Genomic DNA, 24,286 nt, shown 5'->3' with positions numbered 1-24,286 from the left:
TGTTCATCTTCCTCAATGTGTCTGCATACATAAGGTTTAAGCTGCTGCCACCATCTATGAACACTCGAGAAACATCAAATCCCGCAATAACTGCTGGCAGAATAAGTGCTGACTGCCCTGGTCGAGGAACTTGCTGCGGATGATCCGCTATGGTGAAGCCGATGTCTTGCCCTGACCAATTGAGGTACTCAAGCTGTTGGTGGAGGCATTTTCTCCGCCATGAACACCTGTCTCGAGATTACTTTTTGAGTTCACGTTGGACGGCCTTCCCTTCGAATCATCGACACCGCTCCGTTTGAGTTAGGATCAACATAAGGTGGTGGTGGAGGTGCTGCCGCTATTCCGAGCTGATGCCGATTGTCGTCCGTAATCGCGGGAGGTGGTGGCGAGTGAACCTCGCTCCTGGGCTCCCGAGGATTTCTCTGTGCTGCTCGAGCATGAGCGTTCTCTGCATATCTGAACATTGCCTGAAAATTTCGACAGTCTTTCTGCAGGTGCCCTGACTGTCTTTTTCCGTTACTGTCGAGGAAAAAATGCATCTGGCATGGTCCGTTCAACATTTCTTCGGGGGACACGAAAGGCCTTGGGAACCTAGGCCCGCTATTTTGCCTGTTGCGAGAGTCGTCCCTGTTATCACTTCGCTGCTCACTGCTTCTCTGATAATCATCTCTATTGTTTCCTCCTGTGTTTGCCCGAAATCCTGCCGAAATTTGCCCTGGGGCGTCATAGTTCGGGTACTGCCGAGGGAATCGTCGCCTCGGTTGGTAATTTCGACCACGGTCCTCCTCTGGCGACCTGTGCCGTTTGTTGTGGACAGCATCTTCTCCATCCGCCCATCTATTTGCTATCTCCATTAATGCGGATACTGTCTTTGGATTGGTCCTTCCCAAGTCCTCGACAAAATCTCCACGCCTGATTCCTGCGACAAACGCATCTATTGCTCTCTCGTCAGATATATTTTCTGCCGAGTTTTTGATGATGTTCCACCTTTGGATGTACTTTCTCATTGACTCATCTGGCTTTTGTCGACATGCTCTCAACTCCTCTAACGACGCAGGTTTTTTGCACGTGGATCTGAAGTTCTTGACGAATACGTCCTCGAAACTTTCCCAGCTATCGATAGATCCTGGAGGAAGCTTCTTGATCCAAGATCGTGCAGCTCCACTTAAGTGTACCTGAATACTTTGCATGGCTGTTGCCCTGGTCCCTCCAGTTAACTTCACCGTCTCGAGGTAATCAACTAGCCAATCCTCTGGATCTTGCAGGCCGTCGAATTTTTTGAAGTGATCACGCAACTTAAATCCCGAAGGGACTCGAGTTTTTCATACTCTCCTTGTGAAGCACGGCAAACCGCACATATCCTCGTCGTTTAGTTCTGGGGATTGTCTATGTTCCCTTCTGCCTTGCCGTGCTCTGTCTACCCTTGCTTGTGCTGCCGTATCTCTTGCTCCACTTGTTCCTTCAACATTTGCTACTCGCTGCTGCCGTAGGTCGTGGACTATTTTGCCTTGCAGCTCCTTCTGGCGGTGTTGATACAAACGCCGTTCCCATGACTTCTTGACCTGCTATCGCCATATTGTACAAAGCCTCCCTTGGATCTCCTGGAGGTGGCCTGGATGCAAGGATAAAAGCTTGTGTCGCCATATACCCAGCTTCTGGTGTTTTAGGGATAATATTCCCTCTTGTGTCTATCGACATAAAAGACATGTCGAGATTTTGAACCAGGTACTCTCTTTCTCCTTCGGGTACGTGTTGCAATCTGGACCTTGCTCTGTTCCGAGCTTCTCTATGACTATCTCCCGAGGTTCTAGATTGTCGACTTAGATCTGCCCTTCTCCTGCTGGATGCAGAAGCTGCCTCCTTTCTCCTGTTTAACTCAGCTGTCTGTTTTTCCAATTCTCTGGCAGCTCGTGCGAGCCTATATTGATAAGCTTGCAGTTCTTGGACTGTAGCAGTTGTCGTCATTGGCTCCGAACCATCTAAAGCTTTTGCAGCTCTATCCCGGGCTGTTTGTGGAAGTTGAACTCTGACGCGTGGTGTGGGCCCGACATATTTAGTGCCCATACCTCTCCTTAGATACGAGGGATCAACATAGGGATTACCCAAATCGTCGAAAGCCTCTGATGTTTCCTCTTGATTTTCAATGGCATAAATCTGATGATATTTTGTACTCAGATCTATGTTGGGTTTGGTGACATCATTGTTGAGATTGATGAAGACTTTGCCCACTGTGATAGATTTGTCAATGAAGTCGTAACTGTCGACATCGCTTGAGTCATCGCTTATATATGAGTCCGCAGATGACTCGAACGATATGTCGCCGAAGATTTTGGCGAGTTTCTCTCTTGCTCTAGTGTCGACGTAACGTGTTTCCGAAGTTTCTTCTTCTCCTGACTTGGTTGACGATGTATAGCTTGAAAAATCGGAATCGACCGCCGACGATCCCGACGAAATCGGAATTTCGACACGATACGATCCTTCCTTCTCGACGCGAAAGTGAAACCTTCCGAACGTCATCTCCATGGGCTCCGCCGGATACGCATATGCATCCAAACGGGAGGGTGGGTGAGGAACAAAATCGACAAGACCGAGCAGCGATCTGTTTACCTCGATCCATTGTGTTGCTTGCGGTTGACGATGTCGAAGATCTTGAACGTGCCATCGAGATCAGATCCTTACGCCTCTAATTCCCACAGACGGCGCCAATTGACAAGGTATCAACTTGTCAATGCCTATGGATTATAGGCTAGGGTTTAGTTAGAAGTAGAGGGCAAGTAGATCTCGAAGGTTTCAGCCGAAAAGTACTCGACGATTATGAAAACTAGGGTTGGTGAACAATGATTCGATGATCTCTTCGTCCCTCGACTCCCCCTTTATATAGGAGGCGGAGCCGAGGGTTTCGTTTTGTACAAGTTACAAAGTCCGGGACGGTTTCTAACTCATCCCGCCAGATTACAAACAACACTTCCTATTACAACTCTACTTTCCTTAATATATCGTGGACTCCCGAATCTTATTATTCTTCGGGTAGTGGGCCTTCATTAAACCCCGGGTACTATTTTCGGCAGGCCCATTTGGGATGCCTATGTCAATAAGACTCTATACTGTCTTCCTTGTTGCTCAAACACTTTTACCAGAAAATATCTAGACCTTAGAGAGACCAATCATGCAAACCAAATTTCAACAAGCTCTATGGTAGTTCTCCACTAATAGGTTTAAACTACATGATGCAAGAGCTTAAACATGATCTACTTGAGAGCTCAAAACAATTGCCAAGTATCAAATTATTCAAGACAATATACCAATTACCACATGAAGCATTTTCTGTTTCCAAACAAATAGAAATAGATGCAGCGGCTTCCAACTTTTGCCATTGAACATTAAAAGTAAAAGCGAAGAACACTAGTGTTCATATGAAAAAGCGGAGCGTGTCTCTCTCCCACACAAGCATGTTAGGATCCGATTTATTCAGAGAATGAAAATAACAAAACAAAAATAAAAGCACACTGACGCTCCAAGTAAAGCACATAAGATGTGACGGAATAAAAATATAGTTTCACTAGAGGTGACCTGATAAGTTATTAATGAAGAATGGGATGCCTTGGGCATCCCCAAGCTAAGACGCTTGAGTCTTCTTGAAATATGCAGGGATGAACCACGGGGGCATCCCCAAGTTTAGACTTTTCACTCTTCTTGATCATGTTATATCATCCTCCTCTCTTGATCCTTGAAAACTTCCTTCACACCAGACTCAAAACAATCTCATTAGAGGGTTAGTGCATAATCAAAAATTCACATGTTCAGCAAGGACACAATCATTCCCAACACTTCTGGACATTACCCAAAGCTACTGAAATTTAATGGAGCAAAGAAATCCACTCAAACACAGTAAAAGAGGCAATGCGAAATAAAAGGCAGAATCTGTCAAAACAGAACAGTCCGTAAAGACGATTTTTTTCGAGGCACTTAACATGCTCAGATGAAGAAGCTCAAATTTAATGAAAGTTGCGTACATATCTGAGGATTACTCATGAATTTTTTCAGAATTTTTATATTCTCCTACAGAGAGAACAACTCAAATTCGTGACAGCTAAAAATCTGTTTCTGCGCAGAAATCCAAATCTAGTATCAACCTTCTATCAAAGACTTTACTTGGCACAACAATACAATAAAATAAAAATACAAAGGTATTGCTACAGTAGTAACAAACACCTTGACTCAAATATAAAACAAAAATTGCAGAAATAAAACAATGGGTTATCTCCCATAAACGCTTTTCTTTAACGCCTTTCAGCTAGGCGCAGAAAGTGTAAATCAAGTAACATCAAGAGAAGAAGCATTGACATCATAATTTGTTCTAATAATAGAATCAAAAGGCAACTTCATTCTCTTCCTAGGGAAGTGTTCCATACCTTTCTTAAGAGGGAATTGATATTTAATATTTCCATCTTTCATATCAATAATAGCACCAACGGTTCGAAGAAAGGGTCTTCCCAAAACAATAGGACAAGATGCATTGCATTCAATATCCAAAACAACAAAATCAACGGGGACAAGGTTATTGTTAACCATAATGTGAACATTGTCAATTCTCCCCAAAGGTTTCTTTATAGAATTATCAGCAAGATTAACATCCAAATAACAACATTTCAAAGGTGGCAAGTCAAGCATATCATAAAGTTTCTTAGGCATAACAGAAATACTTGCACCAAGATCACATAAAGCATTACAATCAAAATCATTGACCTTCATTTTAATGATGGGCTCCCAACCATCTTTCAACTTCCTAGGGATAGAAGCTTCAATTTTTAATTCCTCTTCTCTAGCTTTAATGAGAGCATTAGTAATATGTTTTGTAAAGGCCAAATTTATAGCACTAGCATTAGGACTTCTAGCAAGTTTTTGCAAGAACTTAATAACTTCAGAAATATGACAATTATCAAAATCAAAACCATTATGATCTAAAGCAATGGGATCATTGTCCCCAATACTCTGAAAAATTTCAGCACTTTTATCACAAACAGTTTCAGCAGTTTCACGCAATTTTGCATGCTTTGTAGTAGAAGTAGAAACATTGCCAACACCAATTATTTTACCATTGATAGTAGGAGGTTTAGCAACATGTGAAGCATCAACATTACTAGTGGTGGTAATAGTCCAAACTTTAGCTATATTATTCTATTTAGCAAGTTTTTCTTCTCTTTCCCACCTAGCATGCAATTCAGCCATCATTCTACTATTGTCATTAATTCGAACTTGGATAGCGTTTGCTGTAGCAAATGACTTAATGTCTTTAGTTTCATTAGGCATAACTTTCAGTTTTAAAAGATCAACATCAGCAGCAAGACTATCAACCTTAGAAGCAAGAACATCAATTTTACCAAGCTTTTCCTCAACAGATTTGTTGAAAGCAGTTTGTGTACTAATAAATTCTTTAAGCATGACTTCAAGACCAGAGGGTATACTCCTACTATTGTTGTAAGAATTACCATAAGAATTACCACTATTAGAAGGATATGGCCTATAGTTGTTGTTACCAAAATTATTCCTATAAGCATTGTTGTTGAAACTATTATTTTTAATGAAGTTCACATCAACATGTTCTTCTTGAGAAACCAATGAAGCTAAAGGAACATTATTAGGATCAACATGAGATCTACCATTAACAAGCATAGACATAATAACATCAATCTTATCACTCAAGGAGGAGGTTTCTTCAACAGAATTTACCTTCTTACCTTGAGGAGTCCTTTCGAGTGTGCCATTCGGAGTAGTTGATCATCATATCATCAAGAAGCTTTGTTGCAGCACCCAAAGTGATGGACATAAAAGTACCTCCAGCAGCTGAATTCAATAGGTTCCTTGAAGAAAAATTTAATCATGCATAAAAGGTTTGGATGATCATCCAAGTAGTTAGTCCATGGGTAGGGCAATTCTTTACTAAAGATTTCATTCTCTCCCATGCTTGGGCAACATGTTCATTATCCAATTGCTTAAAATTCGTATTGCTACTTCTCAAAGATATAATTTTAGTAGGAGGATAATATCTTCCAATGAAAGCATCTTTACATTTAGTCCATGAATCAATACTATTTTTAGGCAAAGATAGCAACCAATCTTTAGCTCTTCCTCTTAAGGAGAAAGGAAACAATTTCAGTTTTATAATATCCCCATCTACATCCTTATACTTTTGCATTTCACAAAGTTCAACAAAATTATTAAGATGGGCAGCAACATCATTAGTACTAACACCAGAAAATTGCTCTCTCATAACAAGATTTAGTAAAGAAGGTTTAATTTCATAAAATTCTGCTGTAGAAGCAGGTGGAGCAATAGGAGTGCATATGAAATCATTATTATTGGTGCTAGTGAAGTCACACAATTTAGTTTTCTCAGGAGTATTCATTTTAACAATGATAAAAATAAGTAAAGCAAACCGAACTCAAATAAAGTAAAACAAGTACCTAATTTTTTTGTGTTTTTGATATAAAGAAAGCAAACAAGACAGAAAATAAAATAAGCAAGACAATAAACAAAGTAAAGAGATTGGGTGTGAGAGACCCCCCTTGCAGCGTGTCTTGATCTCCCTGGCAACGGCGCCAGAAAACGTGTTTGATGGCGCGTGACTGAGCTTGATGGAGTGTTGATTCTTACCCAGTAACGGCACCAAAAGCAGCTGCTTGTGACGGTAAAGCACACGTCCGTTGGGGACCCCAAGAGGAAGGTATGATGCGTACAGCAACAAGTTTTCCCTCAGTAAGAAACCAAGGTTTATCGAACCAGTAGGAGATGAAGGCTGATACGTCTCCGACGTATCGATAATTTCTTATGTTCCATGCCACATTATTGATGATATCTACATGTTTTATACACATTATATGTCATATTTATGCGTTTTCTGGAACTAACCTATTAACAAGATGCCGAAGTGCCGGTTCCTGTTTTCTACTGTTTTTGGTTCCGTAAATCCTAGTAAGGAAATATTCTCGGAATCGGACGAAATCAAGACCCGAGCATCCTATTTTGCCCGGAAGCATCCGGAACACCCGAGAACCGCCGAGAGGGGGGCACAGGCCCACGGGACCATAGGCCGGCGCGGCCTGGGTGTGGCCCGCGCCACCCTATGGTGTCGCCGCCTCTTCGACCCTCTGACGCCGCCTCTTCGCCTATAAGAAGCCCCTCGACCTAAAACCTCGATAAGAAAAAGCCACGGTACGAGAAACCTTCCAGAGCCGCCGCCATCGCGAAGCCAAGATCTGGGGGACAGGAGTCTCTGTTCCGGCACGCCGCCGGGACGGGGAAGTGCCCCCGGAAGGCTCCTCCATCGACACCACCGCCATCTTCATCAACGCTGCTCGTCTCCCATGAGGAGGGAGTAGTTCTCCATCGAGGCTCGGGGCTGTACCGGTAGCTATGTGGTTCATCTCTCTCCTATGTACTTCAATACAATAATCTCATGAGCTGCCTTACATGATTGAGATTCATATGATGATGCTTGTAATCTAGATGTCATTGTGCTAGTCAAGTGGGTTTTACTTATGTGATCTCCGGAGACTCCTTGTCCCACGTGTGTAAAGGTGACAAGTGTGTGCACCGTGTGGGTCTCTTAGTCTATATTTCACGAATACTTATTCACCGTTATGAATGGCGTAGTGAAGTGCTTATTTATATCTCTTTATGATTGCAATGTGTTTTGTATCACAATTTATCTATGTGCTACTCTAGTGATGTTATTAAAGTAGTTTTATTCCTCCTGCACGGTGTAATGGTGACAGTGTGTGCATCCGTGTTAGTACTTGGCGTATGCTATGATCATGATCTCTTGTAGATTGTGAAGTTAACTATTGCTATGATGGTATTGATGTGATCTATTCCTCCTACATAGTGTGAAGGTGACAGTGTGCATGCTGTGTTAGTACTTGGTTTAGTCGTGTTGATCTTTCATCACTCTAAGGTTATTTAAATATGAACATTGAATTGTGGAGCTTGTTAACTCTGGCATTGAGGGTTCGTGTAATCCTACGCAATGTGTTCATCATCCAACAAGAGTGTAGAGTATGCATTTATCTATTCCGTTATGTGATCAATGTTGAGAGTGTCCACTAGTGAAAGTCTAATCCCTAGGCCTTGTTCCTAAATATCGCTATCGCTGCTTGTTTACTTGTTTCTATCGCGTTACTATCGCTACCATATTACCACCATCAACTACACGCCAGCAAGCTATTTTCTCGGCGCCATTACTACTGCTCATATTCATTCATACCACCTGTATTTCACTATCTCTTCGCCGAACTAGTGCACCTATTAGGTGTGTTGGGGACACAAGAGATTTCTTGCTTTGTGGTTGCAGGGTTGCATGAGAGGGATATCTTTGACCTCTTCCTCCTTGAGATCGATAAATCTTGGGTGATCCACTTAAGGGAAACTTGTTGCTGTTCTACAAACCTCTGCTCTTGGAGGCCCAACACTGTCTACAAGAATAGAAGCTCCCGTAGACATCAAAGGCCACGCGAAGGTTGTTGGTGAAGGAGTGTAGTGCGGCGCAACACCAGAGATTCCGGCGCCAACGTGGAACCTGCACAGCACAATCAAGATACTTTGCCCCAACTTAACAGTGAGGTTGTCAATCTCACCGGCTTGCTGAAAACAAAGGATTAAACGTATGGTGTGGAGAATGATGTTTGTTTGCAGAGAACAAAGAGAACAATGATTGCAGTAGGTTGTATTTCAGATGTAAAAGAATGAACCGGGGTCCATAGTTCACTAGTGGTGTCTCTCCAATAAGATAAATAACATGTTGGGTGAACAAATTACAGTTGGGCAATTGACAAAATAGAGAGGACATAACAATGCACATACATATCATGATGACTACTATGAGTTTTACTTAGGGCATTACGACAAATAACATAGACCGCTATCCAGCATGCATCTATGCCTAAAAAGTCCACCTTCGGGTTAGCATCCGCACCCTTCCAGTATTAAGTTGCAAACAACAGACAATTGCATTAAGTACTGTGCGTAATGTAAACAATACAAATATCCTTAGACAAAGCATTGATGTTTTATCCCTAGTGGCAACGAGCACATCCATAACCTTAGAACTTTCTACGTCATCGTCCCGGATTCAATGGAGGCATGAACCCACTATCTAGCATAAATACCACCTCTTGGAGTTACAAGTATCAACTTGGCCGAGCCTCTACTAGCAACGGAGAGCATGCAAGATCATAAACAACACATATATGATAGATCGATAATCAACTTGACATAGTATTCCATATTTATCGGATCCCAACAAACACAACATGTAACATTACAAATAGATGATCTTGATCATGATAGGCAGCTCACAAGATCTAAACATGATGGCATAATAGGAGAAGACAACCATCTAGCTACTCGCTATGGACCCATAGTCCAAGGATGAACTACTCACGCATCAGTCCGGAGGCGGGCATGGTGATGTAGAGCCCTCCGGTGATGATTCCCCTCTCGGCAGGGTGCCGGAGGCGATCTTCGAACCCCCCCCCCGAGATGGGGTTGACGGCGGCGGCGTCTCTGAAACTTTTCTCGTATTTTGGCTCTCGGTACTAGGGTTTTCTGATACGAAGGAATATATAGGCGAAGAGGCAGCGTCGGGGGAGCCAGGGGGCTCCCTCCCCACATCTGGGCGCGGCAGGGGGCCAGGCCGCGCCGCCCTATGGAGTGGGCCCCCTGCTGGCCGCCTCCGACTCTTCTTCGATGTTCTGGAATCCTCCGTGGAAAATAGGACCATGGGCTTTTGTTTCGTTCAATTCCGAGAATATTTCCTGTGTAGGATTTCTGAAACCAAAAACAGCAGAAAACAGGAACTGACGCTTCAGCATCTTGTTAATAGGTTAGTACCGGAAAATGCATCAAAATGATATAAAGTATGAATAAAACATGTAAATATTGTCATAAAACTAGCATGGAACATAAGAAATTATAGATACGTTGGAGACAACACCCGCTACGGTATCCTAATGTTAGTACGGATGTCCCCAGCTATAAAATAAATAAAAACTAAAAAATAAAAAGTCCCGCTACGGTAGCAATAAAAATACATCCAACACCGTGACAACACCCGATACTAGCCATCTGGCCTATGTTTAGTTATATCTCGTAATGAAATTCAATCCCATTTTGGGTCGCTTGCGAAAAAATCTTGTACGGAGTACTAAGTAATTTCAAAGCGTCGGCCTTCGGAGAAACCGATCCAGCTCAGCATTTCAAAGCATCACCACCAGCCACAGCATCGCGCGTTCCATACTTCCATCTCGTTCCCGCCGCCACCACCGCGCCGGAGAAATTTGTCGGAGAAGATGGCCGGAAGGAAGAAGGCGGTGAGCCGATCCAGTTCCCCGTCGGCCGCATCGGGCGCTTCCTCAAGAAGGGCCGCTACGCGCAGCGCGTCGGCTCCGGCGCCCCCGTCTACCTCGCCGCAGTCCTCGAGTACCTCGCAGCGGAGGTAACCGTCTCTCCCGAACGCCCATCTCTCTTTCCTCGTCTCGATCGATTGATCGCGCTCGAACTCTGCTTTCTTGCTCTCGACACGGACCGGGCTCTGAATCTTGTTCTGTTTTCTTCCCCCCCTATTAGGTCCTGGAGCTCGCCGGGAACGCCGCCAAGGACAACAAGAAGACCCGCATCATGCCGCGCCACCTGATGCTCGCCATCCGCAACGACGAGGAGTTCGGGAAGCTTCTGTCCGGAGTCACCATCGCCCACGGCGGCGTCCTCCCCAACATCCACTCCGTGCTGCTCCCCAAGAAGGCCGCTGAGAAGGCCGAGAAGGCTGCCGAGAAGGCCGAGAAGGCGGAGTCCTCCAAGTCGCCCAAGAAGAAGAAGGCTGTCGCCAAGAGCCCCAAGAAAGGCAAGAATGCCACCGCCGACGACGAGGAGTAGGGTAGCGTAGGCTACGGTTCTGCATAGTTGTGTAGCGCAAGTGTCGTGTTTTCAGAGATGGGGGGATGTGTTTTGGGTTAGAAAAAGTCGTGTGTTTGTAGTGCTGGTTCACAAGACAAAACATCTGGATGTGGTGTAGTTCTTGCTAATGGATGCCGAAAACTGAATCTCGTTGCCCTTTCAACTGCTGTCAATTTCTCTTGTTTGTATGCCAAAAATCATTGCTGATGCTTTACTGGATGTTCTTCTTGGTGCGCCTGTTCGATTTCCTTCGTTTCTTCAACATTTTCTTTTTGTTTGTTGATCTTGAGGGCCTTCTTGCAATAACTTGGTTCAGCGAGGTGCGAATCGGAATCTTCGTAGTGTCGTTCTGATCTGGGCGAGTTGGATTTGGGGGTTATTTCTAGGGTTTCCAGACGATGTTCAATTGGGGAAGCAAAGTGGCACCCCATGCCGTTCTTGTCGGGACAATCCTGAATCGAGGCGCCGCTTTCTCCTCATGCTCCAAATTGTTCGTCGGAGGTACGATCTCTTTGCCGTCTTGTTTTTGTTCGTGATCTGGTGTCCTTCCAGTTTAGATACGGTAGATTTGCGAACCTACTTAGGAAGGTAGGTTTAACGCTTGCTGATTGTGAGCCGCCCTGGTTGCTAATTAAATGCCTCCATTTCTAATTGAATGTATTGTTAGGAAGAATCTGTGTGAATAATTCGGGTTTCATGACAGATTATGTGAATCTTACTGCATTCCTGTCTGACATGGTAGTTTGCAGTCCACTTAGGAATATGGGTTCCATGCTAGCTTTGTGAATCATCCTGCTCTCTGACTGCAAGGGCAATGCAGTATTCTGTTGAATTTCTTGCAAATATTCCCTCCTGTTTTAACTGAATGTAAATGTTAGAATCTGTGAACATTTAGCAGGGCTTCTGGCTTACATGTATGGTTCAATTTTTTTTGATGCTCTACTGTTTGTTCCATTGAAACTTGAGTTCAGGTCTGTCCTATGACACCAATGAGATTGCTCTCAAGGATGCATTCTCTCAGCACGGCCATGTCATCGAAGGTACTGATCTATCTCTTCTTGATATTCTTGGTGGTCGAACTGTTATTTTGGTTGATTAGAGATTGACCAGTAAAACCAGTGGATGTGTGTGACAGTGAAAGTGATATGCCATCCTGTGACGGGAAAATCCAAAGGATACGGTTTCGTCAAGTTCTCTTCGGAAGATGAAGCAGCTGCAGCATTGGAGAAGATGAGTGATGAGGTAATAATGTGCTCCCTACAAGTCAAGTTCCTGCAGGATAGTATGCTGTGCCCGGCGCAGTTTTTATCCTTTTGCTTACACGGCTTTTCTATATGATAATTACTCCATTTTCAGGTACTTGATGGTAGGAACATACGGGTGCGCTACGCAAACCGCGGATGATCTGCTGTTGCTGCTGCTGATGATGAGATGAGTAAGGTGCTTACTCAATATCATTTCTTGTGTTCGGACTCTGTGATGTTAAATCATGCATTATGTATGTTAAATTTGTGATGTTTAACAGTTCATGTGCTGGTCTTAGAACTGGAATATGCCATCAAGTCCCACGGGCAATACCTGTTCATCCAATAGTGAAGTGTTATGTATTCAGAGTGCCACTGACTCTGTAGACTAGAGTTTATCTGTGGAATAGTTATATAGCAGGCAGCAGTAATTTGAGTTTAATCAGGGTGATCTTACCAAAGAGAGTTGTATTTCTTCAAGCACACATGATTCACTAGAGATTCACAAGGGGGAATTTTTTTTCTTATGAACCATCTGATATTTAACTCAACCAGCCAATCATGTAACGAAAGGGAGCCTTCAAGGAGCTGTAGGCCAGTATAGGAATAACAAAGAACTGGAACCTGAACGTAAATGTGTATATTGTAATTTGTCCAATAGTTATTGTTAAATTGCAGGCCGTCATGGTAAACTGGACTATTGGAGTCCCCAGGTAGTAGTTTCAAGATGCTTTCAGCAAAGCGAAGTTGGGCTGTAAACCATTCATTCTAAGAAGAGGGATAAATGAACATAATAGTTTTTTCCACTTAGCAGGCATGATAGAATTTGAAAACTAAGCAGTATAAACAGTGCCACATGCCCACCTTTTTTATGCCGAACTTTGCAGATGGGTGGTTGAAGCAATCATTCTTATTGAGGAATCAACAATTACGTAGTTGGGGGGTCCTTCAGTATGCACCCCAATGGTTATACTTGCCTCGATTGGACAACTTAGTTCGCTTTGTGCTATTGTTGTTTATGAACGTTTCAGTGGCAGAGGTTGATTTGATGTTGCCACCTATAGAGGGAATGAACAGCATGAGTCACTAATATGCTTACTAGTATCTGTTACCACGGATTTCTCATGTAAATGAGCTTGAAAGTTTGTGTGCATATTTGCATGGCTGTTATGAACTAGCGTTTTCAGTTCACATTTCTATGATAAGAATGGTCATTTGGTTCTCCTATGCAGGCACAAGCTGGCAATCATAGATTCTGATGAGGAAGATCATGATGTTGGAGATTTGGTTGGCAAGCGTGCCGAAGTGCTGGTTGTGCAGTTGTAAGGGTTGGCTGGAGCATTTACCGCTTCAGAGATGAAATCTTACTGGGAATATTATGCCCTGGATGTCACTATCATTTCGCCGAGATGAAATTTTATTTTAAGTTGTATAAAATCTCATCTGGAATGCTGAATAATCCTGCTTGTTGATTGCAATCACAGCGCACTATTCTTGTTAAATTCGTGCAAATATTGTCTGTAGTTTTAACTGAATTGCCCTGTTATCTGTTCCACTGACTTGAGCTGCAGGTCTGTCCTACGACACCAATGAGATCGCTCTCAAGGATGCATTCGCCCAGCTTGGCGGTGTTGCCGAAGGTACTGATCTATCTATCAGTTCTGGATCTTCTCAGTTGTTGATCTTTGATTTTTGGTTGATTGGAGATTGACCTATAAAAATAATGATTGTGTGTGACAGTAAAAGTCATGTGCCAGTGTCAGGATACGGTTTCATCAAGTTCTCTTTAGAAACTGAAGCTGCTGCAGCATTGGAGAAGATGAGAGCAATGAGGTGAGCTGTGCTTCGTAGATATTCAGATATAGCACATGTGAAGTTCCTGCAGGATAATACGCAGTGCCCGGCGCAGTTTTTATCCTTTTGCTAGTGCTAACCCAGATTTTCTACATGGGAATAATTGTTTAATTTCCAGGTACTTGATGGTAGGAACATACGGGTGCACTACACGAACTGCCGATAATCTGCTGCTGCTGCTGACGACATGAGTAAGGTGCCTATTCAATATCGTTTCTGTGATGCTAAATCATGCATTATGTAAAACTTTGAATGTTGAACAGTTGGTGCCCTGATCTTAGAACTTGAATATATCACCAAATCCCAGGAAAATAGCTGTCCACTCAGAAGTGTATTATGTATTTTGCAGCATGCTAAATCATGTACATCACGTATGTTACTTAAATGTGTGATGGTTAGCAATTCATGGCCCTGATCTTAATACTTGAATATATCAAGTCCCAGGGAAATTATCTGTCCATCTAGTGGTGCATTATGTAGGCTGCAGCAAGTGTGGCTTACTGTAACTGTTCAGAGTGGCACTGGCTCTGTAAATTTGAGCTTATGCTTGGCAAATTATATGGGGGGTAGCAGTAAATTTGAGCTTAATTTGGGCAATCGTACTGACAGGAAAGTTGGATGTCTCCAAGCACTCATGATTCAGTAGAGATTTACAAATGAGAAAATTATATTATGAATCATCTTCATCTCCTATTTAACTGAACCAGCCAATCATATAACACAAGGAAGCAATAATAAAATGCATTCTGTATATGCACTAGTTCCTTCAAGGCTTGAGAATTTAGATGATCTGTATCTCAACTAGTATAGGAATAACACAGAAGAGGAACTAGAATGTGCACACTTACAATATAATTTGTCCACATTTTTCGTTGACATCATCAAGCAAGTGACAAGGCACCCTATCATCATTCATCAAGCAGCATTGTAAAATGTAAGTAGGATAAAGGTTTGTTCAAAACAATGATAGAAGGTCTGCGCAATGCATATTAGTTAGAAGTTAGAATAGCCGAAAATCAAAACTGGCATGGGACACTGAATGACCTCCTAGGTAGTATACAAGGCAGGGACTCAGCCACCTCTCCATTCTTCATTCTTGTCTGACTTCCGCAAGCAAAGAAAAATACTGAGTCGAAGATGTGCCACTCTTCAGTACACATAATAATTGGTCTGAACTCTGAAATCAATTACTTGTTGCAAGAGCTATACCGCATTCGTACACCTGGATCTTTTAATTGATAAATTAATCTAAGCGTCAGCGCTTGTATAATTTTTTTGCATCATAGCTACTGGTCAGTAAGATACCCAGACAGACTCCTGGCTCATATAAACCTGTTAGTTTCATGATGCTCCTGTTGGCTTTCAGTAAAGTGAAGCTGGGCCATAATCATGCCACAGGTCTTCATGTTGGCTTCACTAAAGTGAAGCTGAACTTGGTTTGCTTGCTGCAATTGTTGTTTATGAACGTTTCGGTGGCAGAGCTCAAATTTGAGGTTGCCAACTAGGGAGTGAACAGTCACTAACAGATTTACTGTTGTTTGAAGCTGTAACTATCTGCATGGATATTATGGTTTTATTACTGCTGATTAACCCCTCTCATATAAACGTGTCTGAAAAAAAATAAAGAAACATAAAAGGTTACATGTGCATTTTTCCGACAGCTCTGTTATGAACTGGCGTTCTCAGTTCACATTTATATGATGATACGAATGGTCATCAGTTTCTCCTATGCAGATACAAGGTGCCAATGCTGCTCAAGGTACAACTGGGGACACGTGGTTGACGAACGCGCCGATGTTCTTGTTGTGCAGTCATGTCGGTTGGGTGGAGCATTATTCACCGTCAGAGAGATCAGGTCTTATTGGGAGATCTTATGTCGTGGATGTCACTGTATAACGCGTTCCCTTTTGCTGATCCGCATTTCATTTGTTAAGTTGCAAAACTTGTTTTTTTGCCTATTCGTTTGCCTATCATGAATCAAGCTGAGAAGAATGAGTTGCTGTCGCAAACGCTGTTGTCGAGGCTGCCCAACTGCAGGGACAAGCTGAAGAAGCAGATACACACGCCGGATGAGAAGCTGACGGCGATCGAGTTCTCCCCCCGAGTCGGCGGTGTCTAGGGGTGATCTGTTTGGGTGACGAGGGAGGGGACCCTATAACTTTGAACTTTGAGCAGCTGCTGATGCTGCAGTAGGCTAGTGTTTCTGTTTGTTGGTTGGTCACTGAGGTGTGACTTACTAACTACCGACTGACTCTGCTACGTACCATATATCGTTTTGGCCGTCGGCGTTGTAAATAGCGATAACTTGGATTATAGTGGTAGTGGCTACGCGTAGGAGGGCAACATGTGTAGTGACGGCATGGTTACTGAAAATGTATTCGGACCAGCATCAGTTGGACGAACAGAGATGAAAAGGCTTCGTCCAAGTCATCAGTGCGTAGCATGCCTGAAGCAGCCGGTACTGGCTATGTAGTGGGAATCGCTTGGTGTTTTGAATGAATTCAGGATTCTTCAGTCTGGCATCAGCAGGTAGTTCTGATTGACACGAACAGTGGATTTGTTGTTTGGGAAGTGCTCGTAGGTGATCTTCCCGTTTCTGTCTATCTCCTAGGTGGAGGCACAGGGAAAGAAGCAACGTGTGTTCTTCCCAGTGATTTCTTACGCTCCAGGTGAGTAAATTTTGGAGTATCATTGATTGGCTATTCCTAGACTTTCAAAAAATGTTTGTTTAAGACTTTTTTTTTTGTAATGACACTGTGCTGTAGAGACGGGATAGGAGGAGGAGTAATTGAGACTGACTATGGAGGTTCCTTCCCGAGGCACCACCGCGCGTAGATTGGCTTGGCAGAAACGCAAGGACAGTGGCTGAGAGGGATTCAAACTTCGAATTTCGAAAAGGAGGCGCCTCTCCCCTGCCCTCTCCTGCCGTTGATCCCTTCCCTTCCCGCAGCTGATACTCCCTCCTTTCCTCCCTTCCTTTCACCAACACCTGCAAGCAAAGCTCCAAAGCATCCATGGCGAGCACCTCTTCCCTGCTGGGCTGGCTCTCACGCCACTGCCCGCTGCCTCCCTCCTCCTTCCCCTCCTTTCTTCAACCTCCAGTCCCACCAGCCATGCCGCCCTGCTCGTCCTTGCACCACCATCCCGACCCCATCTCCCATCTTTCCACAGCCGGCAGCAACAGCAGCACCTCCTCTGACGAAGACAGGATGCAGGGTGTTGGAAGCAGAGATGGAGACGGCAACAATGAGGAAATCCATGTCACGGATCCGTCGGAGGAGGTTGGAGGGGGATTCAAGCTCACTACAGCAAGGGTCTTCAGCGAGGTCCTCAGCGCAGTTGGCTGGCACTCGCTGCCTTCATCCTCCTTCCCTCCCTTTACTCAATACCTGCAGCTGCAGGCTACAGTGCCATCATCCATGGCCACGCCGACGCCCACGCCCACGCCGCCCCCCTCCCCGTCCTTGTACATCTCCGAAGCGGACCTTTCCGGCGGCCCCCAGAGCCCAGTGCATGCCGAACCTGCTGCAGACGTGGCGATGATCATGAAGGTGAAGCTGCCAGGCTGCCGCCGCCTATGCAAGATCAGCAACACCTCTTCCGGCCAGGACCAACTGCAGGGCGTTGGAAGCAGCAGCTGGGAGATGGCGGAGCCCATGTCCACAGGGGAATTCGAATATGAAGACGACGACATCAAGGAGATGGTGGTGGAATACCAGGACACCCACGCGGCCGCGGCGGAAGAACTACAAGACTTGGAGATGGAGGCCACCGTCGGAAGCGGCAAGCCGCCATACAATCTGCAGGATGTTGGAAGCAGCAGCCGGGAGATGAAAGAGCCCACGTCAACGGGGGATTGTGAAGACGACGACGATGTCAAGGAGATCTTGGAATACCATGACAGGGACGCGGCAGAGGAGCAAGACAAACTTCCAGACTTCGAGATGGTGGACACCATCGGAAGCAGCAAGCCGCCGTACAAGCTCCCGGCAAGAATATTCAACAAGCTCTATCCCCACCAGCGCGAGGGGCTCATCTGGCTCTGGTCTCTCCACTGCAGGGGAACCGGTGGGATCCTCGGTGACGACATGGGACTAGGCAAAACCATGCAGGTCCATTTCTTCCTCTAATCCATTGATTGATTCATTATCAGCAAGAGGCTTTCTCACCTACTTCTTGCTTAGAGTTAGAACTTAGAAGGTTCATGTGGATGTTTGCTACTACTACTAGCTAAACTGAAGAAATTACTGTGAAAAAAATGCATCTTCAGTTTCTGCATTCATCGAACCCATGCATTTATTCAGTCTCCTTAAATTAATTGATCGTAGATTGATTCATTATAGCAAGGCATGTTAATGTGTAATTGTGTATCAGTGGGTCCTTTTCACCCTTATACTACTTATTACTGATAGAAAGATCGGGCCAGGAAGGTCTTCGCTTACTTCTTAGCCTCGGGGATGTTCACTACTACTAACTATGCAGCAGAAATTATTGTGTGTGAAAACCTGCATCTTTAGTTTTTGAATATGGGACTGAAACCAACTATCTTCTGACACGAGAGAAACATCTATTTGTTGATATTACGTGCTTACTTGTACTTGTTTCCAAGCTAGTTACGCGCTCCGTATCTGCAAATTGCATTGACAATTGCCTGTTTCCTTGCCACAATATGTTTTTAATATCAAGTTGGTGATGCAATATCCTGATGAGAGACTTGCATCCTTTTATCCTGCAGGTTTCTGCCTTCCTTGCAGGGTTGTTCCACTCTGGTCTAATAAGGAGGGTGCTAGTCGTTACCCCGAATATGATTCTCACCCATTGGATCAAGGAACTATCAGTCGTCGGCCTCAGGCACAAGATCAGCACGTAAGATCCCCTATTGCCTCAAATCTATGCAGGTCAAGTCCTGACATTGCTGCTAATGATTCCTCTTTCTTTTTATTACAGCTACTATGGCCCCAAAAAAGATGTTCGTCACTATGAGCTGCAACATGTCTTCAAGGTTTGGTTTGGTTTCCTAACCTTGCCTTCTATCCTAACAGCCAAATTCCAGCATAGATTCATTTTCGCATAACCACCATTTAAAATAATTTATAGCTTGTTATTTCAAGACACAAGACATTTTAATGAGTCATATATCGTCTTGTACAGGAGGGAGGCATCTTGTTAACAACATATGATATGGTCCGAATAAACTACAAACAGATAAGGGGTGATTTCTATGACGAGGAGGAGGAGGGGAAAATGTGGAATTATGTTATTCTTGATGAGGCACATTTGATCAAGAACCCGAAAGCACAAAGATCCCAATGCTTATTGGAAATACCTTGTGTCCATCGGATCGCCATCAGCGGAACACCTATACAGAATAACTTGAAGGTATCACCAAGCTAAATTTCCTAAATCCTCGCGCTTTAAATGCCTATTTACTTTGTCCTCATATTACTAATGAAAATAAGCATGTGTAATCTCGTAGGAAATGTGGTCGATTTTCTCTTTTTGTTGCCCGGAAGTCTTGCCTGATAAGGATGAGTAATTTACTTACTCTCTCGGTTTCCTTCAGTAGTGACGTTCCATCTAGTGTTATTTATTTCTCTATATTTTGGCAGGTTCAGAAAAAAGTATGAAGTACCTATCTATGAAGGAAATGACAAGAGCGCTAGAAGTCTAGCGAAGGACATAAGCTCAGACGTAGCAAAGGTGACTGTCTTTTTTTTTTGCTGTGTTTATGTCCAAGAGATAGATGTACCCAAAGCCTATACCCATTGCTATTGTGACCGGACAACATTAGTATCTACACATTGTTTTTTCTTGCATTTGCTAATTTGTCATACTGGCAGTTTAGTACTGTAAAATGTTTGTGTTTCATATTTTCCAATGTGAATTAAGTTGGATATTAACTGAGTTCTGTTGAGAAATTACTTTCTTGACATTAGGATTCTGTGGATAAATCAAAAGTTGGACATTAACTGAGTTCTATGATGCACAAAATTTATCCATATATATTAGCTAAGTAGTACTTTCATCTCTGATTTGACATGTGAAAGCAATTTTATAACTGAACTGCATTCGAATTCCAGATTATCTAATGCCCACTTTCAGTTGAACCATGGGAGGGCAAGCCGTTAGATTAAGCAATCCTAATTTGTTTCATTACGTTGTGGAAATGTTGCTCATCCTTCTGGATTATTACTTGAGGACAACTACACAAAAACTTTTTATAATTCTTGTTTGGTACTTGCCTTTTGTTCACAGGAATTAAGAGAACGAATAAAGCCATACTTCTTGCGTCGTAGGAAAAGTGAAGTATCCCTTGAGACTGGTTTGACAGATGATAAACAGCTTCCGAAGAAGAATGAGCTGGTTATCTGGCTGAAATTAACTGATCGTCAGGTATGATTTTTGGCATCATTAATAATGGTTGAATAATTGGCTTTTGACGATTTTGCAATTTGTCTGTTTTTTTGGGTGCAGAGGCAGCTATATAAAGCTTTTCTGAAATGTGAACTTGTTCATTTAGCAGCATCGCGAGGAAATCCCTTGGCTGCAATCACGGTAAGCAAAGCTTCAAAGCCTTTTCTTTGCCCAATCTTGTCTACCTTTATTTGTTGTCTTGTTGCTCTCATCTACTCTTTTAGTTCTCTTCATGAATGCTCATCGTATACTCGCTTTAATTCAAATGCCTATGTTTTAATACAGCTTGTATCATAAAAAATTGATGATAACCCCCCCAGTTGGTGCGACTTCTATCATAACCCCTCCTTTGTGTCGCTGACATGTGGGTCCCGGCCCGACATGTCAGTGACACAAGGGGGGGTTATGATAGAAGGCGCACCAACTTGGGGGGGTTATTAAGGCATGCTTGTAGAAATGATGACTTTTTTGTTTCTCTGTTGTCCTCATTTACCTCTGACTCTCTTCATCGTATATTGTTAAACATGCACACTAAAATTTCCCTTACTATTAGTCGTTTCCGTTATCTCTGAACTAAACCAAAAATACGCCTTAAAAAATGAAATGGACAGAGTATATCTTTTATGGGAGGCAGCATCTGCTAATTGTATGCCCTTGATTCATCATTTTTGATGTGTGCATGTTTTTTGGTGCAATCATGTTCGTTTCTTATTTTTTCTTTTCTTCAACAGGTATTGAAGAAAATATGTGATCACCCACAGTTAGTGACTAAGAGAGATGAGGAAATGGATATGGCTGAAAACAACGATCAGGAAATGGAGATGGCTGAAAAAATGGCCATGAACCTCGGAGATATGCCTCGTGATGATGAGGCAGTGGAAGTCGGCCCGGAAGTCTCATGCAAGTTATCTTTTATCTTGGCGTTATTGGTAAGCAATCTTTGGTGCCCATTAGTTGTTACTGTATTCCGTATTTGTTTGTGTAAACTCAAATTGCTAATGTCTAATGTTGCAGCGGAATCTTCTTGAAGAAGGACACCATGTTCTGATATTTTCTCAGACTCATCAAATGTTAAACCTGATTCAGGTATGCTGTTAGTTTTTGTTTGTATAATTTTCAAATTAAACTTATTATTTGTGTACATTGCTGTCTTCGTATTATCACATACATGATAAACTCTGTTGGTATATTAAATGGGAATTTTCTTCTTACGAAATATAATGATGCTAAATTTATGCTAAATTTCTGTACCCCAGAAGAGACACATCACCTTCCTGTCCTGTTCAATAGTCGAGTAGAATTACTTGAGAGTAAAATTATCTGATAACTTGAGATGTAGCATGAGTTATGGCTTTTGGCATCTTTGATCTACTGCTGTCATCGAAGTGTACAAATTCCAGTTTTTGTTGAGTATATCTATTATAAAAAATTGTTCTGAGATATGGATGCTACCTATTTTTCTATGTTGTTTTCACCTAGCTATGGTAGAAGTAGGGCCCTAGGTATAACACACTTTCTGTGTCGTAACATATTCGACTATTGCAACAGGAAGCTATATTATTAGAGGGCTACAGCTTTTCGCGCATGGATGGCAACACTCAGATTTCTGAGAGGGAAAGGATTGTGAAGGTTTCTGTTCGTGCTTCCCTTTTTCCACGTTGTTTTCTTCCATTGAATGCTATGTTTCTTATGTATTGCGTGTTGCATATCTAGGATTTCCAAGAGGGCCTTGGAGCTCAGATATTTTTGCTGACCACAAAAGTCGGTGGTATTGGACTTACACTCACCAAGGCAGCTCGTGTCATAGTAGTTGATCCTGACTGGAATCCAAGGTACCTGAACATTGACACATCCTAATTAAGTTATTCCTTTTTGGTTTTATAGAATGCTTGTCACTGCAAGTTTTCTATTCGATAACACAATCTTCCTTTCTACAGTACGGACAGTCAGAGCATTGATCGGGTTTATCGAATTGGACAGACACAAGAAGTGATTGTATACCGCTTGATCACATCCGCAACCGTGGAAGAAAAGATATATAAAACGCAGGTTTAAATATGATTTAAAACTTTTTACTCTAATGTTTTTCATATGACATATCTAGGCTCCAGCTTTAAGTTCCATACTTCTGCTTCCTTAAATCGCATAATACTTTTTGCCAGGTCCTCAAGGATGCTTTATTTAGGGCAGCCACGGAGAAGAACAAACAGCCACATTACTTCAGCCAGAGTGTACTTATCATGATACCATTATTACTTGTGCTTGCTGGATTTCCTATAAGATATACAATGGCTAATTTTGTTGCATATCATCAGGAGATTCAAGATCCTTTTAGTCTGCCGGAACAAGGTTTTGATGTATCCCTTACGCAGAAACAATTGCAACAAGAGCATGGGTATCCTCTTGACATGTAAGGCATTTGTTTCTTTTCCATTACTTCTGAAGATATCTACAATCTGACTGTTCGAGGTTCCATATATTGTGACATAATATGAAATGAAACTGGCTTTAATTAGTCCATAGTATAAATCAGTCAGAAAATGCACACCAAAAGTTGAGGTGTTATGCAGACATTTTGAGATACACAAGGCTTTAGTTTTTGATACAATGATATAGGGTACCCAAACGAAAATGTAACAGCTAGTTTTTTTGCTTGATATTTTGTCAGTTGGTGAGTTGGTGACAATTCTATGTTCTTCGCTGAGAAGTTAATCTGTTTGCCTCTTCCAGAGATGCGCCGTTGAGGGAGCACATAGAGTTTCTGGAGCAACAACCAGGGACAGCAGGTGTAGGTTATCACAGCCTCCTATTTTCAAAAACAGAAGTCCTGCCGATGTTTACCGAGAATAATGCACTCGGCAGGTCAGTGCTGCTGCCTGCCTTCAGCCCACAGCATCTTGTCATTCTTTCTAGCTGGTAGAAAGTGGATTGCGCCGTGTTGTAGTTGCAAGGGTAAATATAACCTGACTTTATGCCATGTAGGGGTGCCCATGCTAAGCCAAAGGACGAGTGCTTCACTGCTACAACATGCACGAATTCGGAGAACCCCGAAGAGATGAACCGTCTTACTGAAACATTCGCGAGCACGGTACGTCTCCTTCCATTTCACAATCAGCTATGCACCTTTGCCTGTCTACAGTAAGCTGAGAAGAATGTATATATTGTGGCTGGCAGACACTGGAGCCGAGGCTGCCCGACTGTGAAGATAAGAAAGTAAATGCTTTGGATAATGGAAAGCTGACGGTGGGTGCTGACTCATCGTCTTCGTCGTCCAAGGAAATGATCTGCTGACTGGGTCGTTGCTATGTGCATCCTGTTAGAGTTAATCTTGTCAAAAGATCTGTTTTGTGTACTAGGAGAGTCTGAACGTGCATGTGTGCACATCGCATGTCCAGTAGTTTGGTTAATCAGTAGGTGTATTAGGTGTAAGCCAAGTACATGCGCATGTGGAGGGCTGTGAGAAGCAGCCGGATTGCAGCATGGAGAGTCTGCATGCATAGTTAGTTAGTGAGTTAGCTAAAAGCTTGGTCAAGTTAGTGGCCGGGCCACAAGGATATGGAGTGATTCTAGGAGCTGAGCGAGGAGCTAGTGGTTAGTGGAGTTTATGGCATGAGTGGTATGAGTGCCAAACCTTATGTATGTATATATATACTGCATCAAATGAATGGAAAAGGGAGCCGTGAGGCACCGGCAAGACACAATGTAGCCATTATCTTCTCCTTGGTGTTGTGTGTGTGTGTGTGTGTGTGTCAGAGTTTTTTCAACTTTCTTCCATGGCGTTTGTGCTAGAGAGATAGAGAGTTGGAGGTAGAAGAAGAGGGGTT

General features: G+C 43.1%; 2 protein-coding genes across 2 annotated transcripts; both read left to right on the top strand.

Moving 5' to 3' along the window:
* Nucleotides 1-6,516: 6,516 nt before the first annotated feature.
* On the top strand, nt 6,517-12,391 carry LOC124654979 (histone H2A, sperm-like; the record flags this gene model as incomplete). The annotated part of the gene is made up of 6 exons (XM_047193953.1): nt 6,517-6,552; nt 10,373-10,492; nt 10,624-10,853; nt 11,917-11,990; nt 12,086-12,192; nt 12,307-12,391. Coding segments are annotated over 6 exons (615 nt in total), but the record flags the coding sequence as incomplete, so codon positions are not given.
* A 5,694-nt stretch (nt 12,392-18,085) lies between these two features.
* Nucleotides 18,086-24,068, top strand: LOC124654978 (SNF2 domain-containing protein ENL1-like). The gene is made up of 18 exons (XM_047193951.1): nt 18,086-18,160; nt 18,784-18,914; nt 18,996-19,050; nt 19,200-19,427; nt 19,525-19,580; nt 19,664-19,748; nt 20,304-20,441; nt 20,523-20,603; nt 21,194-21,391; nt 21,477-21,548; nt 22,011-22,091; nt 22,176-22,294; nt 22,400-22,511; nt 22,625-22,693; nt 22,778-22,872; nt 23,193-23,324; nt 23,445-23,550; nt 23,637-24,068. Exons 1-18 carry the CDS (start codon nt 18,137-18,139, stop codon nt 23,751-23,753), a joined length of 1,899 nt encoding a protein of 632 aa, XP_047049907.1. The 5' UTR covers nt 18,086-18,136; the 3' UTR covers nt 23,754-24,068.
* Nucleotides 24,069-24,286: the final 218 nt, after the last annotated feature.

The sequence above is a fragment of the Lolium rigidum genome, chromosome 5 (genome assembly GCF_022539505.1).
Source record: "Lolium rigidum isolate FL_2022 chromosome 5, APGP_CSIRO_Lrig_0.1, whole genome shotgun sequence".
Lineage (NCBI taxonomy): Eukaryota > Viridiplantae > Streptophyta > Magnoliopsida > Poales > Poaceae > Lolium > Lolium rigidum.
Note: the sequence above shows the minus strand (reverse complement) of the source record. Positions and strands in the feature narration are given on the sequence as shown.